General features: G+C 36.3%; 1 protein-coding gene across 2 annotated transcripts in view; it reads right to left on the bottom strand.

Moving 5' to 3' along the window:
* The window catches only part of LOC121866278 (neuralized-like protein 4), a gene marked incomplete at both ends in the record, with an annotated part of 191,318 nt that overhangs the window by 169,568 nt on the left and 170 nt on the right, over positions 1-21,580 (bottom strand). For both annotated transcript variants that reach the window (XM_042365899.1, XM_042365904.1), the window contains 2 exon segments: positions 14,085-14,175; positions 21,574-21,580. The exon segment at positions 21,574-21,580 is cut by the window's right edge and continues 170 nt beyond it. In XM_042365899.1, coding sequence (XP_042221833.1) covers positions 14,085-14,175; positions 21,574-21,580 — 98 coding nt within the window.

Genomic DNA, 21,580 nt, shown 5'->3' with positions numbered 1-21,580 from the left:
TACCCCACCTTGCCTTCCCCCCCTCTTCCAACCGCGTGGTCAGTCCCAACCCTCCCCCCACCCCCCACCAATCCTCCCTTCCAGAGTTTATAACATTTAGTATTAAATAATACCTCAGATTAAAGTTAGGATAATATAATTGACATTGCTGGATTCCTTGTAAGACCAGGAATATTTTGAATATAAATGTCATATATTTTGGACAAAAGATAACATAGTTACCTAGAGAACAATTTTTATCTAAAAATTGTATGTTTAATGCAAAATATATGTTGTTTATATTCAAAATGATCACCAAATTATAAGAATTCCAGCAATGTAAATTATATTCTGACCGGGTAATTTGTATGAATTTTATGAGCTAAAACAAATATCTTCAGTTAATAAAAAAAAAATTAATTCTTCACGGGGTAACAGGGGGTAACAGATGGTCGGTCGGTCGGTCGGTCCCTCCCTCCCCCCCACCCCCCACCAACCGTCCCAAGGAGATGTGTGGGATAACCACTAAATTTTAATAAATAATACCTCAAACTAAAGTTAGGATAATATAATTGACATTGCTGGATTCCTTGTAAGACCAGGAATATTTTGAATATAAATGTCATATATTTTGGACAAAAGATAACATAATTACCTAGAGAACAATTTTTATCTAAAAATTGTATGTTTAATGCAAAATATATGTTGTTTATATTCAAAATGATCACCAAATTATAAGAATTCCAGCAATGTAAATTATATTCTGGCTGGGTAATTTGTATGAATTTTATGAGCTAAAACAGGCAGTCAGGCAGGGTGGCGGGTGGGGGGTGGTGCGAATCTAAAAATAGCTCTCGAGCCGGACACTCACCGCGTATATGATGAAAAATGCCGCGTTAAGTGAAAGTTCAGCTTTGGCAAGGCACCGCGTATATGCGAAAACGCGTTAAGTGAAAGCGCGTTAAGCGGGGTAAAACTGTATATAATGTTATGGTAAATATCAGAAACACACATAGGCATGGCTAGGTTTATTACAAAGTGATGAAAACGGTACGCTCAATACTGTAGTCCACAAAACATGTAGCTATGCTTTCTTTATTTGAGTCCCCCGTCATAGGAGTCCGTTTTCTCTCGCTTCAGGACGCCTGAGTCCTCCGTTTTCTCTCAATCTTAGAGTGCACCAGAGACTTTGTTATTCCTTAGTAATGACACAGAATTTGAAATTGCAACCCTCAGCAACTAGATATGTCTGATTACAGCAATGTGTTATGGTCAATTTGTAGGTGAAAGATTTTATCCTCAATAGATGTAGGTGAAGCAAGGGGTTAACATTACACCTGGAGGCAAATGCGTGATAACCAAATTCTCGGCCTAAAAAATGCGCTATAACGGCAGGTGTGCAGATTTTGATGGAGGCGTGATAACGAAAATCGTGATAACCAAGGGATGACTGTAAACTACACCACGAAGATGCCGAAAAACTAGCTTTTTGAAGCGAGACAGATTGTAAGAGAATGGAAACAGAGAAGAAGGCAGAGCATTCCACAGTTTGACGTTGTGAGGAAAAAAAGGATGTACTATAATGGGTTATTCTAGTGTGACCAACATCCACAGAAAAACAGTGGGCACCGCGGGCAAGACAAGTGTTACAAACCCACGGCCATGCCGGCAATACACAGGATGCCAAATCCACCGAACATTACCCATTAAAGTACCTGTAAAACAGAGAGTGAAGCAACATTGCGGTGAAGAGAAAAGGAAGAAAGATTATCAATTAAAGGAGGAGAGTAAATAGGACGAAATACCTTCAATTCCAAACTATCTACAAGTTGGACATAAGAAGAGCCACCTCAGATATGAGAGCAGTACTCCAAGTTAGGATGAATGAATCCCTTATAAACTTGTAGCAACTGTTCAGGAGTGAAGTAGCGATGGCATGTGTACAGCATTCCCAGCTTTCCTTCCTAACAATGTTTTTTACTACCTTTGAGTGATACATGATGGCTCAGTTTGGCTACTTGTGCAATTCACAAATGATTAATGAATAAACCAGGGTACGAGTACTGTATATGTAAATGCATAATACTGTACACTACATTATTACTTATTAAGTGATGATAAATACACTACGTAGACTCGCAACTTACGCGAGGGTCACATTCCTGGGAACTCGTGTAAAGCCAAAAAATGCGTAAAGTCAGAAACACTCCTAAGAATCCCCTAAATTACCCTTAAATCACTATATATATTTGTACATATACACTATAAGTTGTTGGGAAGATAAGGGAGGGAGGGAGGGAGGGAGGGAGGGAGGGAGGGAGGGAGGGAGGGAGGGAGGGAGGGAGGGAGGAAGGAAGGAAGGAAGGAAGGGAGTGTATTGTGACAGTTGGCACAGAAGGTATATTGGTATTTATTTATCTGTCTTTTAGAGTAATTAAGTTTTCACTTATAAAATGTCACTTAACTCACTTGGGAGAATAAAACTTAAATTGCTGGGATTCTTGTAAGATATTGATTAATTTGAATATAAACATGCCATAGTTTGCACTAGACAAAAATTTTAGTAATAATATAGTTCAAGTACAGTACAGCTTTGCCCTTACTACAGTGTGTGCATGTAAATGAGTAAAAATAAATGAAGAAAGGTTGGCTTGTGTTTGGGCATTATGAACGAGTATGAGAGAGGATTAAGCGTACTTCGACAATACCCACGCGGCAACTGAAGACAGAGAGGTGGGATAGCGGGAGTGGAGCTTTGGCAGGCTAGCATTTGGCACACTTATGACCCATTTTGAAAATTTTAAGTTTGAAATTGGAACCCCGGGGTAATCTGCGTATAGTTGAAATTGCTTGAGAAAAATACACAACTGTACTGTACTAATTTACTAAGTGTTAAAGATAGGTGTTGTGCTAAGTCTATCAGCTGTTTGGCCTTTGTAAATGATTCATGGTGTAGAGCTGATTATTTTAGAATAATATTTTATCAAACTGGCACCAAATGAACCTAAATGATGAAAATTATGGTGAAATTTCATAAAGATGTCTTAAAAGAATCTTGGGGAAGAATGGTGGAGGGAGTCACCCCCCCCCACCTACTGCTCAGAGATAAACATTCGTCTTCCACATACAATATACTCCTACACTTATTTGTTCTTCTTTTTGTCTTTATAGTACTGTACAGTATACAGCTTTCTCTTTATTCATAAGACAAATTCTGTGGTTACTTACATATAACACTTTATAGTAAATAACAATCATCTCAGTGACAACAGTTGTTGACAACCAGACTAATATGTCTGATTTTCAACCCAGAGAGTGGAATCAGATATTTTTCTTGTTGAAGTAATATTCTTTTAATAACCTTGTTATACACTTAAAGACCTTAGTTGTTGAAGTGCAGTAATAACATAACAACTGATTTTCTTGAAGTAGTTCGAATAAGCAGTGCTATTTTCATCCCTTAAACCCCCCCCACCCCCCCCCCCATAGATTCGTTTTTGTTTTTTGGGGATTTCCGCATTTTTTGGACTCACATTTTTTGGACGGGTCTGTCCCAGTTAGTCCAATTTATTAAGGTTCTACAGTAATTTGTAGTTTAGTAAAATTCAGTTATTTTCAGAAATTCCAAACCTAAAAGTTTAGGACAGTGTTCTGTAACCTATAGTATACTGCCCCATATTAATTTTTACCAGTTTCATGACATTCAAACATTAATTAATTAATAAAACAAACTTAAAATCATAAGAGTTGTAAAAAGTACTGGACTTTGTTACTCAAGGAAAAGAATTTACATTGACAAAATGTTCCTCAAGAAGAAGTAAAAAATTATATCATTCATAAAGTACTCAAGTACTAAAAGTAGAAAGCAACAACAAAGTTATTAATTTATCAAATATTAAAATAAATGCACAGTAAATAAAAAAAACTATTGTGTTATATTTTTTGTATCATTTGTTCATTTGCTTTATATTTGGTACAAAACAAAGAAATATAAAAAGACTTCATTCGAAATCAAATTTCATCTATGACTTCAACCTTTTATGATAAATATTTAAACTTTTCTGATATCCTCTCTGAAGTGCTAATGCCTTTAAATCATTTGCATTTTGATAGTCCAGTTATTTAACATTATTTTAGAGAATAACAGATCTGCTTACAAATTGTCAACATATTTTGTTTATATAAATGGAGAACTGCACAAACATTTTCAAAGAACCAATCAACTCTTTTTATAGAAGAGGGGTGTGGCTTATGGGTCAGGTTAGCGTGGAAAGAGTATAGGCTCGTCACTCCCTGGGGTGTAATAAATTAATTAAATAATAAATAATAAACTCAACATGATTAAACAGACGCTCACAAGCAGCAGATGCAGGTAGTAGGGTGTTAAGCATCAGAGATAAGTCACAAAAAGTTGACAAAGACCTTCATAGATCCATTCCATCCCCTGGGCATGCCAGGTAGCTATCAAACTCCTTCAGTTGAGGAGTTTGTGGATGAATATTGCTTCCATAGTGACTGAGTCTGACTAAGAGTTACTGTGAACTATCCCTCTAATTAGGGTGTGGCTGTGGTGACATGTTTTTTCGATTCTAATTAATAAGATGATGAAATTTTCACACCACATAACATCTGACGGGTGATGAGGGGTCAGTGGTACTTAGTTATTTAAGCAGATTTTTAAATACACTCAGTCTCACACACATACTGTATGTATAGATACATGCTTTACGAGTACAGTGGTCCCTCGGTTAACGAACGGTTCGATTAACGAAATTTCGGTGAACGAATTACCTTCCATAAGGATCTTCAATTCGGTTAACGAACAAAACTTCAATTAACGAAATCCTTACGACAAACACGTTCTGCTGTGAGCATCAGCTGATCTGCTGATTGGCTTGTCTGCCAATTCAGTAATCTGTTCTATGTTTACATTCGTTTCCATTGAAGTAAATATCAAGAAAGTTGTGCTTTTCTATATTTTTCCATTTTTTATATTAAAATTATTAGTCATGTTAAAATTTAGTTAACATATTGATAATATATGCAGTACAGTGGTCCCTCGGTTAATGAACGGTTCGGTTAACGAAATTTCGGTTAACGAATTACCTTCCATAAGAATCTTCAATTCGGTTAACGAACAAAAATTCGATTAACGAAATCCTAACGAACGTCACGTTTTGTTGTGAGCATCAGCTGATCAGCTGATGGGTTAGTCTGCCAGTTCAGTAATCTGTTCTATGTTTACATTCGTTTCCAGTGGAGTAAATATCAAGAAAGTCGTGCTCTTTAATATTTTTGCATTTTTTATATTAAAATTATTAGTCACTTTAACATTTATTTAACATGTTGATAATATATGCAATACAGGGAACTAGTTTTTTGTGCGCCCATCAGATGCGTGAGTCGGCCACAAGGCGTCAGTTGAGCTTTGAAAACAGTGGAGAGAGCATCTATTTTGTTGGTGTCTTGAATATTTTTGCATTTTTCATTGAAATTATTGGTCATTCTGAACTTTAGTTAACATATTGATAATATATAGGACAGTGCAGTGTTGATTTAAAGAAAATAAACTTGAATTACACCTAGTGAACTTAAAATTTTATTGGTGAAATTACTGCATCAAGCATGGGTCCCCTAAAAGGTGATTTCTCCTCCATCCCCACTTCCTTCTCTTCTCCCTTCTCCTCCACCCCCACTTCTAATTCCCATCATCATCATCATCATCAACCAGGAACCTTCTACATTCACACCTCAAAGTAAGTGAACTTTACTGCATTTTATTTTTACTTTGTATGTACTTTTCTGTGAGCTGGAACCAATTACCCAATATCCCACTGAAACGATGGATTCGGTTAACGAACAACTTTGTGGAATGAATTGTGTTGTTAACCGAGGGACCACTGTATATCTAAGATGGAGATATGTAAAGCATTTTAGAATCACAGCCTCTTTGAAATTAGTTTTAGGTACAGGTATATGCATAAAGCAACTGACATCTAATGGGAAGACCAAAACCCTGAAGGAAAGGTGGGGGAGAGGAGAAGGGATTCAATGGGGGAGATGGGGAAAAGAGGGTAGGAGTAGGTGAGGTGGGATGTCAAGATGCCAATGGACACAAAAAGATCAAAGGGAAAGTCTACTGTCATGTATTAGCCCATTAAACAGACAGTAATACTGTACTTATATAAATGTGGGTTACATACATTAGCCAGTGAGCCGTGAGTATTCATCAACTGGACACGTGACAGTTTCTTCCACTGAGCGCCCTCAACTTGACTGCTGGAACAGCAATCACTATCCGGCTTCTCACCAGTCTGACTCCCGTCTCTCAGTCACACAAGACGTGCGTTCAAAGAAGATAGTTATAAATAAGCTTTGTTCCATATTAACTCTCACAGCTCGTAGTGTTAATTACGGTGATATTCCAGTTATTGTGCAATCATGTATTTTCTTAATGAATGGAGAAAAGACCATTTGGGCTTCAAAACTTAACCCATACACATTTATGAATGTTACTTCCAGTGCACCTCTAATACTGACTCGGCAGAATTTTTCATCACCTGGCCTAACGTCACATCGCCTCACGAGACGTCTAGGTATGTGACTGAATGGTGTCTCCCCAGACCCACACCGTACTCTTCACAGCTCCACCCATACCATACCCCCCACCCACACAACTCTTTTACTATGGTTAATAATTAATTAATAAAAAAATATATTAGTTTGCCAGAGACATTAAAACATTTTTTTTTGGGTCATGTAATGCGTAAAAAATTTAGTTTTTTCAAGTGTATTGGAGTAAAAGTATTAGAAAACCATATTTAAGTAAAAGTAAAGATACTAAAACATTTGAGTACTTTTTAAAAAGAAAATACGGTACAGTAGAAAGTTGATTTAAAGCAATTCAATATATGATTATTCATTTAAAGTGACACCCACAATTAAGGACAATCTTTTAGTTTAAAGCGAATCTTTCCTATTTTCTGTGCATTAATTTAGCGCCTATTGCTTCCCACCAGACGCGTCTCTGGACACGCTACACAGCTGCCCGCCACCCTCCCACATCCTCAGTTCTCATACTGATGCTCTAGTCAACGGACTTATTGTGTGAAACTATCTCCTTCTACCACGTGCATCAACCATCGCCAGAAAAACAAGATACGTGGAAATGGTGTTTCCTGCGTATCAGATACGTCCACAGCCACACCACTAGACAATGATGTGGATGATGTGCTGGTCGAGTTGGGCTCTGCATCTTCAGAGGATGAATTGCCTAACTTAAGTTGAGTGAAAATCTATTTTAGATAGCATAAAGTAATTAAAAAATAAGTTGAGAGGAAAGTGAGTGCTGGGTGACTCAGGCAGGTGGTGAGTGACACCAGCGCCACCACCCTCTCACATCAGCTGATCGCAAGTAAACAGACCATTTTGCATCCCTTAATTTTAGCTGTGTTGATTTATGAGTGTTTGTTTATGCTAGGAGATGGGCTGAGGACAAAAAAAAAAAAAAAAATATATATATATATATATATATATATATATATATATATATATATATATATATATATATATATATATATATTATTAAGTATACATATATATATATATATATATATATATATATATATATATATATATATATATATATAATATAATATAATATAATATAATATAATATATATATATATATATATATATATATATATATATATATATATATATATATATATATAATATATATATATATATATATATATATATATATATATATATATATATATATATATATAATAGTTGTAGCCCCACTTAACGCGGTCAATTGAACCCAGAGGGTCCCGCGTTAAGTGAAATCCACGTTAAGTGAACAACAGAACATATGGGATTAATTCCAATAGAAACCGGCCCGACCCCCAAACTCCACTTTTTGAAGACACATACCTATGTTGTAGTAAAAATAACATCTTAATTTTATGATGGTACATGCACACAATTAATACTTAAGAGAAATAGAGAAATACAGTCGCCAAGTTAATGTCCATTCAAATAATGGACTCAACTCCCTCCCACTCTCACACTACACTGCCAGCTCTTCCCTCTCAGAGAAATTTTTGGGGGAAAACCACTAAATTTTAATAAATAATACCTCAAACTAAGTTAGGATAATACAATTGACATTGCTGGATTCCTTGTAAGACCAGGAATATTTTGAATATAAATGTCATATATTTTGCACAAAAGATAACATAGTTACCTAGAGAAAAATTTTTATCTAAAATTTGTATATTTAATGCAAAATATATGATGTTTATATTCAAAATGATCACCAAATTATAAGAATTCCAGCAATGTAAATTATATTCTGACCGGGTAATTTGTATGAATTTTATGAGCTAAAACAAATATCTTCAGTTAATAAAAAAATAATCTTCACGACACTATCTGTCAATCAAAGTACCCCACCTTGCCTCCCCCCCTCTTCCAACCGCGCGGTCAGTCCCAACCCTCCCCCCACCCCCCACCAATCCTCCCTTCCAGAGTTTTTAACATTTAGTATTAAATAATACCTCAGATTAAAGTTAGGATAATATAATTGACATTGCTGGATTCCTTGTAAGACCAGGAATATTTTGAATATAAATGTCATATATTTTGCACAAAAGATAACATAGTTACCTAGAGAAAAAATTTTATCTAAAAATTGTATGTTTAATGCAAAATATATGATGTTTATATTCAAAATGATCACCAAATTATAAGAATTCCAGCAATGTAAATTATATTCTGACCGGGTAATTTGTATGAATTTTATGAGCTAAAACAAATATCTTCAGTTAATAAAAAAAAAAATAATCTTCACGGGTAACAGATGGTCAGTCGGTCGGTCCCTCCCTCCCCCCACCCCCACCAACCGTCCCAAGGAGATTATTGGGATAACCACTAAATTTTAATAAATAATACCTCAAACTAAGTTACGGGTAATTTGTATGAATTTTATGACAAAACAGCAGTCAGGCATCGTGGGGCAAATCTAAAATACGTCTCGAGCCGGACACTCACCCCGGCTATATGTGGAAAAATCCTGTTAAGTGAATTCAGCTCTGGCGAGCACCGCGTATATGATAAAACAGCGTTAAGTGAAACTCGTTCGAAATATATATATATATATATATATATATATATATATATATATATATATATATATATATATATATATATATATATATATATATATATATATATATATATATATATATACACACAGTATTACCCGCCCAACTGGCAGTTTCACTACGCTTTATCTGTGCTCGCCAAACTTCACTAACACGGATTTCCATATACGCGATGATGTCCCTCACGCTATTTCAGATTAGCCAACCCGCCACCCTGCTTACGACTTAACTCATAAAATTCATACAAATACCCGCAAATATAATTTACATTGCTGGAATTCTTATAATTTGGTGATCATTTTGAATATAAACATCATATATTTTGCATTAGACATACAAATTTTAGATAAAATTTTTTCTCTGGGTAACCATGTTATCTTTTGTGCAAAATATATGACATTTATATTCAAAATATTCCTTGTCACAAAGGAATCAGCAATGTCAATTGTATTATCTAACTTTAGTTTGAGGTATTATTTAAATTTAGTAGTTCCAAAAATTTCTCAGAGAGGGAAGAGCGGCAGTGTAATGTGAGAGGGGGAGGGAGTTGAATCATTATTTGAATGGACATTAACTTGGCGACTGTATTTCTCTATTTCTCTTAAGTATTAATTGTGTGCATGTACCATCATAAAAATTTAGATGTTATTTTTACTACAACAATGTGTCTTCAAAGTGGAGTTTGAGGGGTCAGGAATATCCCATATCTTGTTGTTCACTGTGATTTCATAACACGGGACCCTCTGGGTTCTATTGACTTGCGATCTAGTAATTGATATATATATATATATATATATATATATATATATATATATATATATATATATATATATATATATATATATATATATATATATATATATATATATATATATATATATATATATATATATATATATATATATATATATATATATATATATATATATATATATATATATATATATATATATATATATATATATATATATATATATATATGCAAGTAAATCACTGTAGTTGTGCGTGACCCAGGTATATGCTGATAACCACAAGGAAAGAAGAAAACACGAAGTTCCCAAGCGCTTTCGTATAATTCACATCTTCAGGGGTGAGTACAGACTAAGGTGAAGTACAAAACAAGGTGTATATATACAGAGGAGGGTGAGATCAGGTCCACAATGGTCAGGTATTAGGTAATGACCCTACTAATCTTTAAAAAGCAAGTCAGAGGGTAAGGTGACCCAACCTTCTCACCTGGTTACAAATCTTATACTGTACGTCCGTGCCCCCAAAAAAAACCACGTGGCGCCTGCTGGACCACCACTCCACGACCCCTTGACAGAGACACGATGATCCTCCCCATACTGGTCAGATATTATGTGTTAAAGGAATATGCTTCCTTACTTAGGCTTTTCTAAGCATTTGCCTACAGGTGAATGTTAACCTACATCTATTGAGGATAAAATCTTTCACCTACAAATTGACAATAACACATTTGCTGTAATCAGACATATCTAGTTGCCTCAACAATTGCAAGTTGCAATTGGGGTTGCAATTTCAAATTCTGTGGCATTACTAAATATAGTAAAGTTTCTGGTGCACTCTAAGATAAAGAGAGAAAACGGAGGACTCAGGCGTCCTGATGTGAGAGAAAACGGACTCGTGTGACAGGGACCAAATAAAAAAAGCATAGCTACAAGTTTTGTGGACTACAGTATTATGGTACAGGGGTCCCAAGTGACAGCACTAGGATCCCGCTTCCTCTATCAAGGAATAAACAATTAAAATTTAAATTGAAAAAAAACATTCAAATAAATTACTATCTTACAAGAATCCCTCCAATGTAAGCTATATTCATCCAGGTCATTTGGGTGGAAAATTATGAGAAGAGCTTAGTCACTCTTAAGTAATGATAAATAAACACGCAGGCAGGCCTTCAACGCCAACTGTCAAATCTTATCTCAAATAAATAAACAAACAAATGCCAGACATTCTGTCACCTCACCTCCCACCACCCTCCTGTTCAAGATAAAAGATTGGTGATTTCTTTATGTTTATTTTATATAATATCTCAGACTAAAGTTAGGATAATATAATTTGCATTGCTGAAATCCTTGCAAGACAGAGATTAATTTGAATATAAACGTCATATATTTTGCTCAAGATATAAAAAATGTAGTACCTTAGTCTACCATACTGTAGTACATTTTATAAAAAGTTTTTCAACTGTATTTTTGGGTCGATTTACATAGATATCTTAGTGCAAAGCTGGAGTGCACATGTACTAATTTGATAACGGTACTAAAATTGTTTTGTCTAGTGCAAATTACAGCATGTTTATATTCAAATTAATCAGTATGTTATAAGAATCCCAGCTATGTTAATTCTATTCACCCAGGTCATATCACTGGCATTTTAAAATGAGAGAAGCTTAGTAGGACTGTTAAATAAACACACAGAGACCTTCGCCTCAAACTTATCACCTCAACCCCCCCACCCACCCCTAACCTCTCGCTGGGTGGCGGAGCCGTCAGTCCTCCCCCCCCCGTCCAGCCAGGCTCTTAGGCTTACAGTTTTTATCTTATATAATATCTCAGACTAAAGTTAGGAGATTATAATTTGCATTGCTGGAATCCTTGCAAGACAGCCAATAATTTGAATATAAACGTCATATATTTTGCTCAAGAGATAAAAATTGTTGTACATTAGTGTACAGTACTGTAGTACATTTTATAAAAAAGTTTTTCAACTGTATTTTTGGGTAGATTTACATAGATTTCTTAGTGCAAAGCTGGAGTGCACATGTACTAATTTGATTACGGTACTAAAATTGTTTTGTCTAGTGCAAATTATAGCATGTTTATATTCAAATTAATCAGTATGTTACAAGAATCCCAGCTATGTTAATTATATTAACCCAGGTCATTTCACTGGCTTTTTATAAGAGAAGCTTAGTCACCTAAGAACTGATAAATATGCACGCGTTAGACCTGGGCCTGTGCCAACTGTCAAACGTACTACCTCCCCTCCCCCCACGCCCCCTCACTCACTCCCTCCCTCTCTCTCCCCCATCTGCTGGCGTTGCTGGAATCCTTGTAAAACAGTGAATAATTTTAATATAAACGTCATGTATTTTGCACAAGAGATAAAAATTAATCACCTGTATCACATTACAGTAATGATTTAAGAGTAAAAGTGTATATGTACGTACATAGTATTCCACATACACGTAAGTATAAATAAAAAGTTTATGTGATGATCGGACAACGTCCATTTCGGTTAACGTCACGTTTCCAAGAACGTATCTAGGACGTTAACCGGCGCATGGCTGTACATATATATATATATACAGGTACTCCTCGACTTATGACAACCCGGACATAAAACCGCCGTGGTCGTTTAAAATATTTTTCAAATTACGTATTTTCTAGTACCGAAACGTTTCCATCCCGCACAAAAGCGTAGGCAGGGCCGCCTCGTGGTGTACAGCGTCCACGCTGTAGCCCTCTCAGTTGGTGTTTGGCCGTCGTTGTTGTTAGTGATCGCGCTGTGTACTGACGAAATTTTCATTTCTAATTCCCTTGAAAAAGGCTGGCAAGCATAAAAGTGAGAGTTCTCGTGGTATTGATAAGAAAAGGAGACAGTCAATTACTTTTGAGATGAAAATGAAGATAATAATGCAATATGAAAATGGAAAAACGGTAGCAACCATTTCACGCGACCTAGGCTTCTCTCACTCAACGATATCAAAAAATTTTGAAGGACAAGTCAGAGGCATTTGCTAGTATTAATAAGGGGATGCAAATGTTTGAAGAAATGGATCAAAATGTTGAGCATTTTGCAAAAGTTATATTTTAAGAAGTCCCCCACTGCTGTCTCCTCACACCCCACCAGTGCTGCCTCTTCACTCCCTAAAGATGATCCAATACCTTCAACAAGCAAGTATGTTAGCCTATCTGAAGAAAGCGAAATTGATGACCCACCCAGCCTTGTCTCCTCCTCTGCTTCATCCAATTAATGTAGTCTCCATGTTTAATTAAAAAATTATTGGGGCCCCGTGTGCATTCAGCTGAATACATTAAAGGTAAGTGCACAGTAACACTTTACTCATTTTTAATTATTAATTACTTTTACTGTATTGTATTTCATTTTAGAATTTCTATGTATTATTTTTGCATTTTTGACTTATAACCAATTCGACTTACAACCTGGTCTTCGGGACGGAATCCCGCCGTAAGTCGAGGAGAGACTGTACATCCATTTTCGTGGCAAGGATAATGGTCTTACGTTGCCTCTTCACTACACTAGCATCAGTAGCACTTGATGGGCACTTGGAAGCCATTTTGAATGGTTATAGTACAGTTTTAGAGCAAAAGCACTTAAGCACACAGTGAGGGCAGCACACTGAGCCGAGAGAGCGTAGTGCGGCCAGACAAGAGCAGGTGATGCGCCATAGAACGTAGTCCGTGACCACGCAAAATGACGTAGTATCGGATCACCGGGACATTAAAAAAATTTTTGGTCTCTAAAGTTTAGCGACGTTAAGCGGGACGGCGTTAAGCGGGGACTTACTGTACAGTACTTGCAGATCCCGACAAGGATTCATCAGTTCATCCTCCTGCATGGTTGAGTTAAAGGCAAAAATCTGAGAAGTGAGAAGAGGAGTGGATGAAGTTTAGAGCTAATCATTAAAGGTGGACCACAATAATTTGCTATTGTTTCAGTCTTCTGAAATCTGGTAGGTTGTTCGAGCACAAAGTTTGATTTGGACAACTTTAATTGCTTTGGCAAGATCTCTTTACTGTCCTTAAAGTAGCTGCCAAAGTGAAATATTAACTCCTCTCACTTACACACAATCTTTGCCCATAAAAAAGTTTGACTAGACTGACATGAAAATTAAGAACATTTCCAAAATTCCTCAAAAGACTAATAAGACACAATGAAGAAGCTTACCTTGAGCCTATCTAAGTTGAGCCCATAATCATCAATTATAGTTGTACCATTGTGCATGACTCCATTACCAGTCATCATCCAGGTGCCAGATCTGAAATTCATATGCATTTTACTGATGTGGTAACATACTATAGGATAAACAAGGCCGAAATGTAATGCAATGGTTGACAACACCGAAAATCTATGTGGAAATATAACTGGAAAAATTTTAAATGTGAAACACCCGAGACAAAACAATCACTGAAAAATATTTCCAATATGAGATTAGTTGTGAAATCCAAATTTATAATGGAGCTAAGATAAATTGACTCATGAATACGTCCACTGAAGACTGGGGCTTATAACCACGAAGAAGACTAGCATTCTCCCCCAGAAGTAACACTTACCCTGAAGACAGAGTTAGAAAGAAATCTGGCAAATAATGACTCAGGTGTCACAGAGCACCTCTGAGATCCATTCATATGTAGCTAAACTACAAAGAAAACCAAATGACCATTCACTTTCAGCAGACCCCAGTAAAATACCTGAGGGAGAAGTACAGAAACTGTGACACAATATTCAAATAAATTTATACAGTAGTGTAATACAAGATTTTGGGATAAATTTCACATTCATAACCTAAGCCTGTCAACAAAAACTCATGAATACAGTAGAACGTCGATATAACACGAGATACGTTCCAAGACAGGTTGCTTTAAACCGAATTCGCACTAAATCGAAGTGTTGTTTCAATGGAATAATTTAGTTTGGGACTTGAGAGAAACACAAAATACTAAAAAGACTGAGAGTCTACCCAGATGCACCTCAACCCATCTCCTAGAATAAACAAAACATTGTTCTTTGTAATATTATGTTAAAACAAATACAGTATTCATAAATTAACACAGCTAAAATTAAGGGAAGTGAAATGGTCTGTTTATTAGCGAATAGCTGTTGGGAAGATGGGGGGAGGGGACAGGTGAGGTGATATGTTTGACAGTTGATGCCAAGGTCTAGTGCTTATTTATTTATGTCCTTAAGAGTGACTAAGTTTTTCTCATATAAAATGTAACTGAACGGACATGGGCGAATATAATTAACATTGCTGGAATTCTTATAAGATAGTGATTAGTTTGAATATAAACATGCTGTAGTTCACATCAGACATACAAATTTTAGTTCAAATTAATTTTATTACAAACAGCTAAAATTATTATCCCATGCAAAATATATGACGTTTATATTCAAAATATTCGCTGTCTTGTAAGGATTCTAGCAATGCAAATTATATTCTCCTAACTTTAGTCTGTGATATTATATAACATAAAAACTGTAAGCTATAACCACCCAACCCTGGCTGGGAAGATGGGGGGGTGGGGGGTGTGACAGTGACACGTTTGACAGTTGTGCCGAACGTATAGTGAAGTATTTATTTGTTTATTGATGTCCTTTCGACTAAGTTTTTTGTTTATAAAATGTCACAGAAGTGACTGGGGAGAATATAATTTACATTGCTGGAATTCTTAATTTGAATATAAACATGCTATAGTTTGCACGAGACAAAAATTTTAGTAATCATTTAGTACATTATTTTGAGTACAGTACAGCTTTGCCCTTAGGACAGTGTACTGTGCCCAGAGAAACATTAGGCACGAATTTTAAAATATGATGGCTAGATTGACTCACGCAAAATAGAAAAGACTCGCTTTAAATTAAAACATTGTCCTTAATTGTGGGTGTCGCTTTAAAATAATAATCTTAAATTGAATCGCTTTAAATCGACGTTCTACTGTACCAAAGCAAACCAAGAGGAGGTGGGACAAGCTGCTCAAGTGCTGTGCATCTATGCACTCCTTAAGGGAGTGTACACCATAATTACCTGGCATACTGCAACAGGAGATCTCCTCTAGTATGTGCAGACCCTTGATATTGCCCTAGAATTCTAGAGGAGTATGGACTAATGATACAGCAGCTTCCACAGCATGAGGGACCTATAGCCTCTCCAGCAAAGAAAACCTTGCAAATCCCATAATCCAGTAAACTCTCGATTTAACGGAATCCGATATAACAAACTCTCAATTTAGCGGAAGAAATTCTTTCGTTAATTTTCGCTTGATTTAGTGCACTAGTTCGCTAAATTGAGATAAATTCTGTTAATATGCTAACACCTACAGAGACGCCTCAGACACATGATACAGTAAAACCTATTTCAGCCTACGACAAATGTACTAAATGTATAAAAACGATAAATAATGATATAAAAAACACCATATAAGATTCACCCCCCATTTTAGCAGGGAGTATTTGGATCACTGTTTCCAGTAACATATTAAACCACACAGGAAAAAGTAAACACTGGAGCACTGTAGCTTTCTTGTTCAATAACATGGGATCCAGTAATCTACACACCACCTCCACCACAAACGAAAGAGGAGCTTATAAAAGAAATGGGTGACATAACAACACTACATTTTTTTTTTTTTTTTTTTAACGGGGGAAGAGCCTACCCGGGCACAGGTCATCGACCCACAACACGGCCTAGGGGCGAAAAAATAGGAGTACAGTATAAAGAACTTAATAAGAGAAGAAAAGACCATTTTAATCTCCACCACGAAGATGCCGGAAAACCAGCTTTTTAAAGTGAGACATATTGTAAGAGTATGGAAACACATAAGAAGGAATAGCATTCCACAGTTTGTCTGTGTGAGGAAAGAAGGATGTACCGACAGCAAGAGAGAAACTGTGGGCACCGCGGGCAAGACGGGTGTTACGAGCCCATGGTTGCCCGTTAAAGTACAGCTACTCCCCAACTTATGACCTATTCGACATACGACCAACCGCACTTGCGACCTGCCTCAGTCGGTACGACCACCCGCACATACAACAGCCGCAGTCGGTACCAAAATTTGTTTCAAATGACGCACGTATTTTTTAGACCAAAACGTTTCCGTCCCGTACGAGAGCGTCGTGTGGCTTGGGTCACCTCATGGCTACAGCACCTACGCCGTAGAGCGCTTAGTTGGTGTTTGGCTGTCATTGTTCCCGTAACTGATCACGCTGTGTACTGACATTATTTTTGGATCAAATTCACTTTAGAATACTAACTGGAAAGTGTAGAAGTAGGAGTGCTGGTGGTGCTCAGAAGAAAAGGAGACAGTCAATTACTTTTGAGATGAAAATGAAGATAATAATGCAGTGTGAAAATGGAAAAACTGTAGCAACCATTTCATGCGACATAGGCTTCTCGCACTCGACCACATCTACTATTTTGAAGGACAAGGAACGTATTCGTGAGGTAGTGAAAGGATCAGCACCAATAAAGGGAACTATAATAACGAAGAAAAGACAAGGTCCCATTCATGAGATGGAAAAATTACTTGTGATATGGATGGAAAACCTGATACAAAAGCCTTCTAACCCTACAGGCTAAGGCAAGAAGCCTTTTCAAAAGCCTGAAAGAGCAGGCAGGATATTAGTGCGACTAAACCTTCACAGCAAGTCTTGGGTGGTTTAACAGATTTAAGAACCACTACAGTTTACATAATGTAAAGGTGAGTGGAGAGGCAGCTAGTGCTGTGTTGGTGCTGCCGAAGCTTTTAAGGAGGAGCAAGATCGTGTCATCGTGGAGGGAAATTATTTGCCTGAGCAACTATTCCATGTGGATGAAACTGGATTATTATGGAAGTGCATGCCTGGACATACATCCACAAAGAGGTGAAAACAATGCCAGGATTCAAGGCATTCAAGGACCGAATTACACTTCTGTTGGGGGGGAATGTAGCTGATTTCAAGATAAAGTCCTTCATGATCTATCATTTAGAGAACCCAAGGGCTTTTAAACATGTCTTGCAAGGATTTCAGCAATGCAAATTATATTATCCTAACTTTAGTCTGAGATATTATATAAAATAAACACCTTAAAGCATAAAGAAATCACCAATCTTTTTTCTGGGAACAGCAAGGAGGGAGGGAGCCAGCCAGCGTGGGAAGACGGGGGAGCGGGAGATGAGGTGACAGAGTGTCTGGTGTTTGTTTATTTATTTGAGATTTCTGTTTTTAGCTCATAAAATTCATACAAATTACCCAGCCATAATATAATTTACATTGCTGGAATTCTTATAAGATAGTGATTAATTTGAATATAAACAAGCTAAAATTTGCATTAGACATACAAATTTTAGATCTAATTTAAGAATTTTATTAGGGAGAGCAAAAATTTTTATCTTTTGTGCAAAATATATGATGTTTATATTCAAATTATTCGCTGTCTTGCAAGGAATCCAGCAATGCCAATTATATTCTCCTAACTTTAGTCTGAGGTATTATTTATTATTAAACCTGTAAGCCTAGTGCTTTTCCCCAAACATTTCTCAGGAAGGTGGGAGGGAGGGAGGGAGGGAGGGAGGGAGGGAGGTGAGTGACAGTTAGTGGGAAGGTCTGGTAAAGTATTTAATTTCTTTATTTAATGTTGCTCATAAAATTGTATATAAATAACCGGCCAGAATATAATTTACATTGCTGGAATTCTTATAAGATAGTGATTAATTTGAATATAAACAAGCTAAAATCTGCATTAGACATACAAATTTTAGATCTAATTTAAGAATTTTACTAGAGGGCAAAAATTTTCTTTTGTGCAAAATATATGACGTTTATATTCAAATTATTCCCTGTCTTGTAAGCCTAGTGCTTTTCCCCAAACGTTTCTCGGGAAGGTGGGGGGTAGGGAGGGAGGGAGGGAGGGAGGGGTGACAGTGACATGTTTGACAGTTGGTACCTGAGGTGTGAAGTATTTAATTGTTAATTTATGTCCTTTAGATTGAGTTTTTGTTTTTTGCTTATAAAATTTAATAGAAGTGGCCAGGGTGAATTTAATTAGCATTGCTGGAATTCTTATAAGATAGTGATTAGTTTGAATGTAAACATAGAAGAGATCACTGAATTGGCTGAGTACCTCCTCAGCTTATCAGCTGATGTTCAAAACAAAATGTGATTTTCGTAAGGATTTCGTTAATTAAATGTTTTTTTTTTTGGTTAACCTAATTGAAGATTCTTATGGAAGGTAATTTGTTAACTGAGGCGTTCGTTAACCGAGGGACCACTGTATATATATTAGTGATTTAAGAGAGATTTAGGGGTGTTTCTGACTTTACGCGTTTTTGGGCTTTACCCGAGGTCCCAGGAACGTAACACTCGCTTAAGTTGCGAGTCTACTGTATTGCAGTAGTGATCCCATTGAATTATTTTAGTTCAATAAGACTTGTAACATAGAAGCAAAGGGATAGAACCCATGAACCTGATTCTATATATTCCACTTAGAGAAATAACAATTAACTCCTACCAATTCCTCCTCAGAAACAGGAGCCACTAATGAGGAAAGTGCAATTACCAGACATCACAAACAAATCCACAGACTCCGAGCAATAGAAGGTATACAACTAAAAAACTGGGTAGTTATTTAATATCCATACCAATGAAACTCCCTTATTCCTAAAAATGTCTGGCCTGACACTGAGCATTTCAGCAACAAGCATTGCCAAAATATAACAGGAAAATTTCAATGCAAAGAGAAAGGTTTCCCTCCAAATTAACCACAAGAGAAGGAACCTAACCTAACCTTACTGTATTTCTGAATATAGTATCCCGTGCCTGTCACTAAATTATGTCATGAAGTACCTCACACAAGACAAAAATCACACAAAATATTAAAAAAAAATATCTATATAAGAAAAAGATACATCACAAAGTTCTCTATGAAGACAAATAATCTCTCTCTCTCAATCAATTTTATACCTTATATTCATATTTATATTACTTTCAAGATCCATGTATCTTGAGCATATAGGGAAGATTGAAATATACTTTGAAAAAAAATAATGCTACAGAGTTTCATTGAAAGTTTCCTAATAAAAAATGTCAATAGAAAGACTTCTATAAGTGAAAACTCTGACTTTGGGGGGTTCTATGGGGTGGCAAATGGGAGAGGAGTCAGTTGCCAAATGTTTGCTGTTGTGACCACTGATCCACTGTGCACTCTTTTTTTTTCTGTAATTACTATTTAATGCTTCTCCTGTGTATCGTTATGGCCTCCAAAGCAAATAAAGGCAAAACACCACCACTGAGGATCACTGGGAGAAAAGGAATGGTGCTCACAACTCTACCATTTGAAAAGAAACCGACTATATCAGACAGAATCGAAGCTGTGGTGTCCCTGAACGTATATCTGTGTTAAGTTTGGGCTGAAGTGGAGTGCTGTACTTTTTATGACATCAGCCAGATTTAAAAGAACATACTAGATATAAGTGTAACTAAACATTAATTGTAACTAAATAATGTATGAGTAAGCGCATTGTAAATGTAGACTGTTAACTTTAATATTATTTTTGTAAGGGATTTTTCAGCAAAATTATGGTTGAAAGAAAGCACCTGGGGGAGGTGATGCATATGTTGAATTCTAGATAAGTCAGACAATTTTGAGCCCCATATAGTCCATCTTAGGGAGGTCTTACGTATACAGTACAGTATATATTTTTACCCCCAAAAAAAAAAAAAAATTGCACCCCCCGCCGGTTTGGGAGCCACAGCTCTATGGGTTTATCTATCATTCCTCCACATTCTTGTTCTTTCTTTACAAACAAGTAGGAGCTGCTTCAATATGTGATACACAATCCAGCAAAAAAGAATTCTTCAAAAAATATTGTAAGTGACCCTATTAATGCATTGTTGTTATTGCTGTTGTTAATGTTGCTGCCCATGCTTCATATGAGCAAGCAGCCACTGGCTCTCAGGTATCCAGTGACAATTGCCAGTCACTTTCAGAGATCTTTTGTACTGAAAGATCTATGTTGGATAAATATTGGGGCATGAGTGAAATATCAGTTAGGCACCTTGAAGACTGTGTATTGGTTTAGGTAGGGGGGGAATGACCACATCATAATCTGAGAAGATGTACTCTAATTTCTCTGAGATGAGTGGCATCTGGAATGTGGATATCTGATGGGGGTAAACTCATTATACTGTTTGGTTAGTTGGATGGAGAAGAGTGCTGAGTTGTTGTCTAAATGTTTGTGGTTGATTATATACACAGTATTGGGAGGTGTAGGTGAAGTTTTGTTGAGTGTGCAATAGTGTTGTGTTACTTGTATATTGTGTTTTTTGTGTCTTTGGTTTGGGAGTTATTCATGATTAACCAAGAAGATGAACCACTAGTCCCATATGTTATTGTAAATATGTATGGGGATGATTCTTGATTCACAATGTATGCAGTTATTATCTGGGGTTTCAATACAGTGTGGGTTCATAGGTGTTTTTGGAGATGTACAACTGGTCAATGGCTGAAATGTCTGAAAAGGATTCGATATGTGGCTGCCCTTTAAGGAAAGGAACTGTCCACATGGAGGAAGATATCTGGAATATAAAGGTATTAATCTATATCTTGATATAGCCTTAAAACTATGTGTATATTACCTATATTATCAGTGCAACTAAATACATACAGTAGGTTACATACCTCACAT

This window comes from Homarus americanus, unplaced genomic scaffold (genome assembly GCF_018991925.1).
Source record: "Homarus americanus isolate GMGI-L3 unplaced genomic scaffold, GMGI_Hamer_2.0 scaffold32583, whole genome shotgun sequence".
NCBI classification, from domain to species: Eukaryota; Metazoa; Arthropoda; class Malacostraca; order Decapoda; family Nephropidae; genus Homarus; species Homarus americanus.
This window is presented reverse-complemented; position numbering and strand designations above follow the sequence as displayed.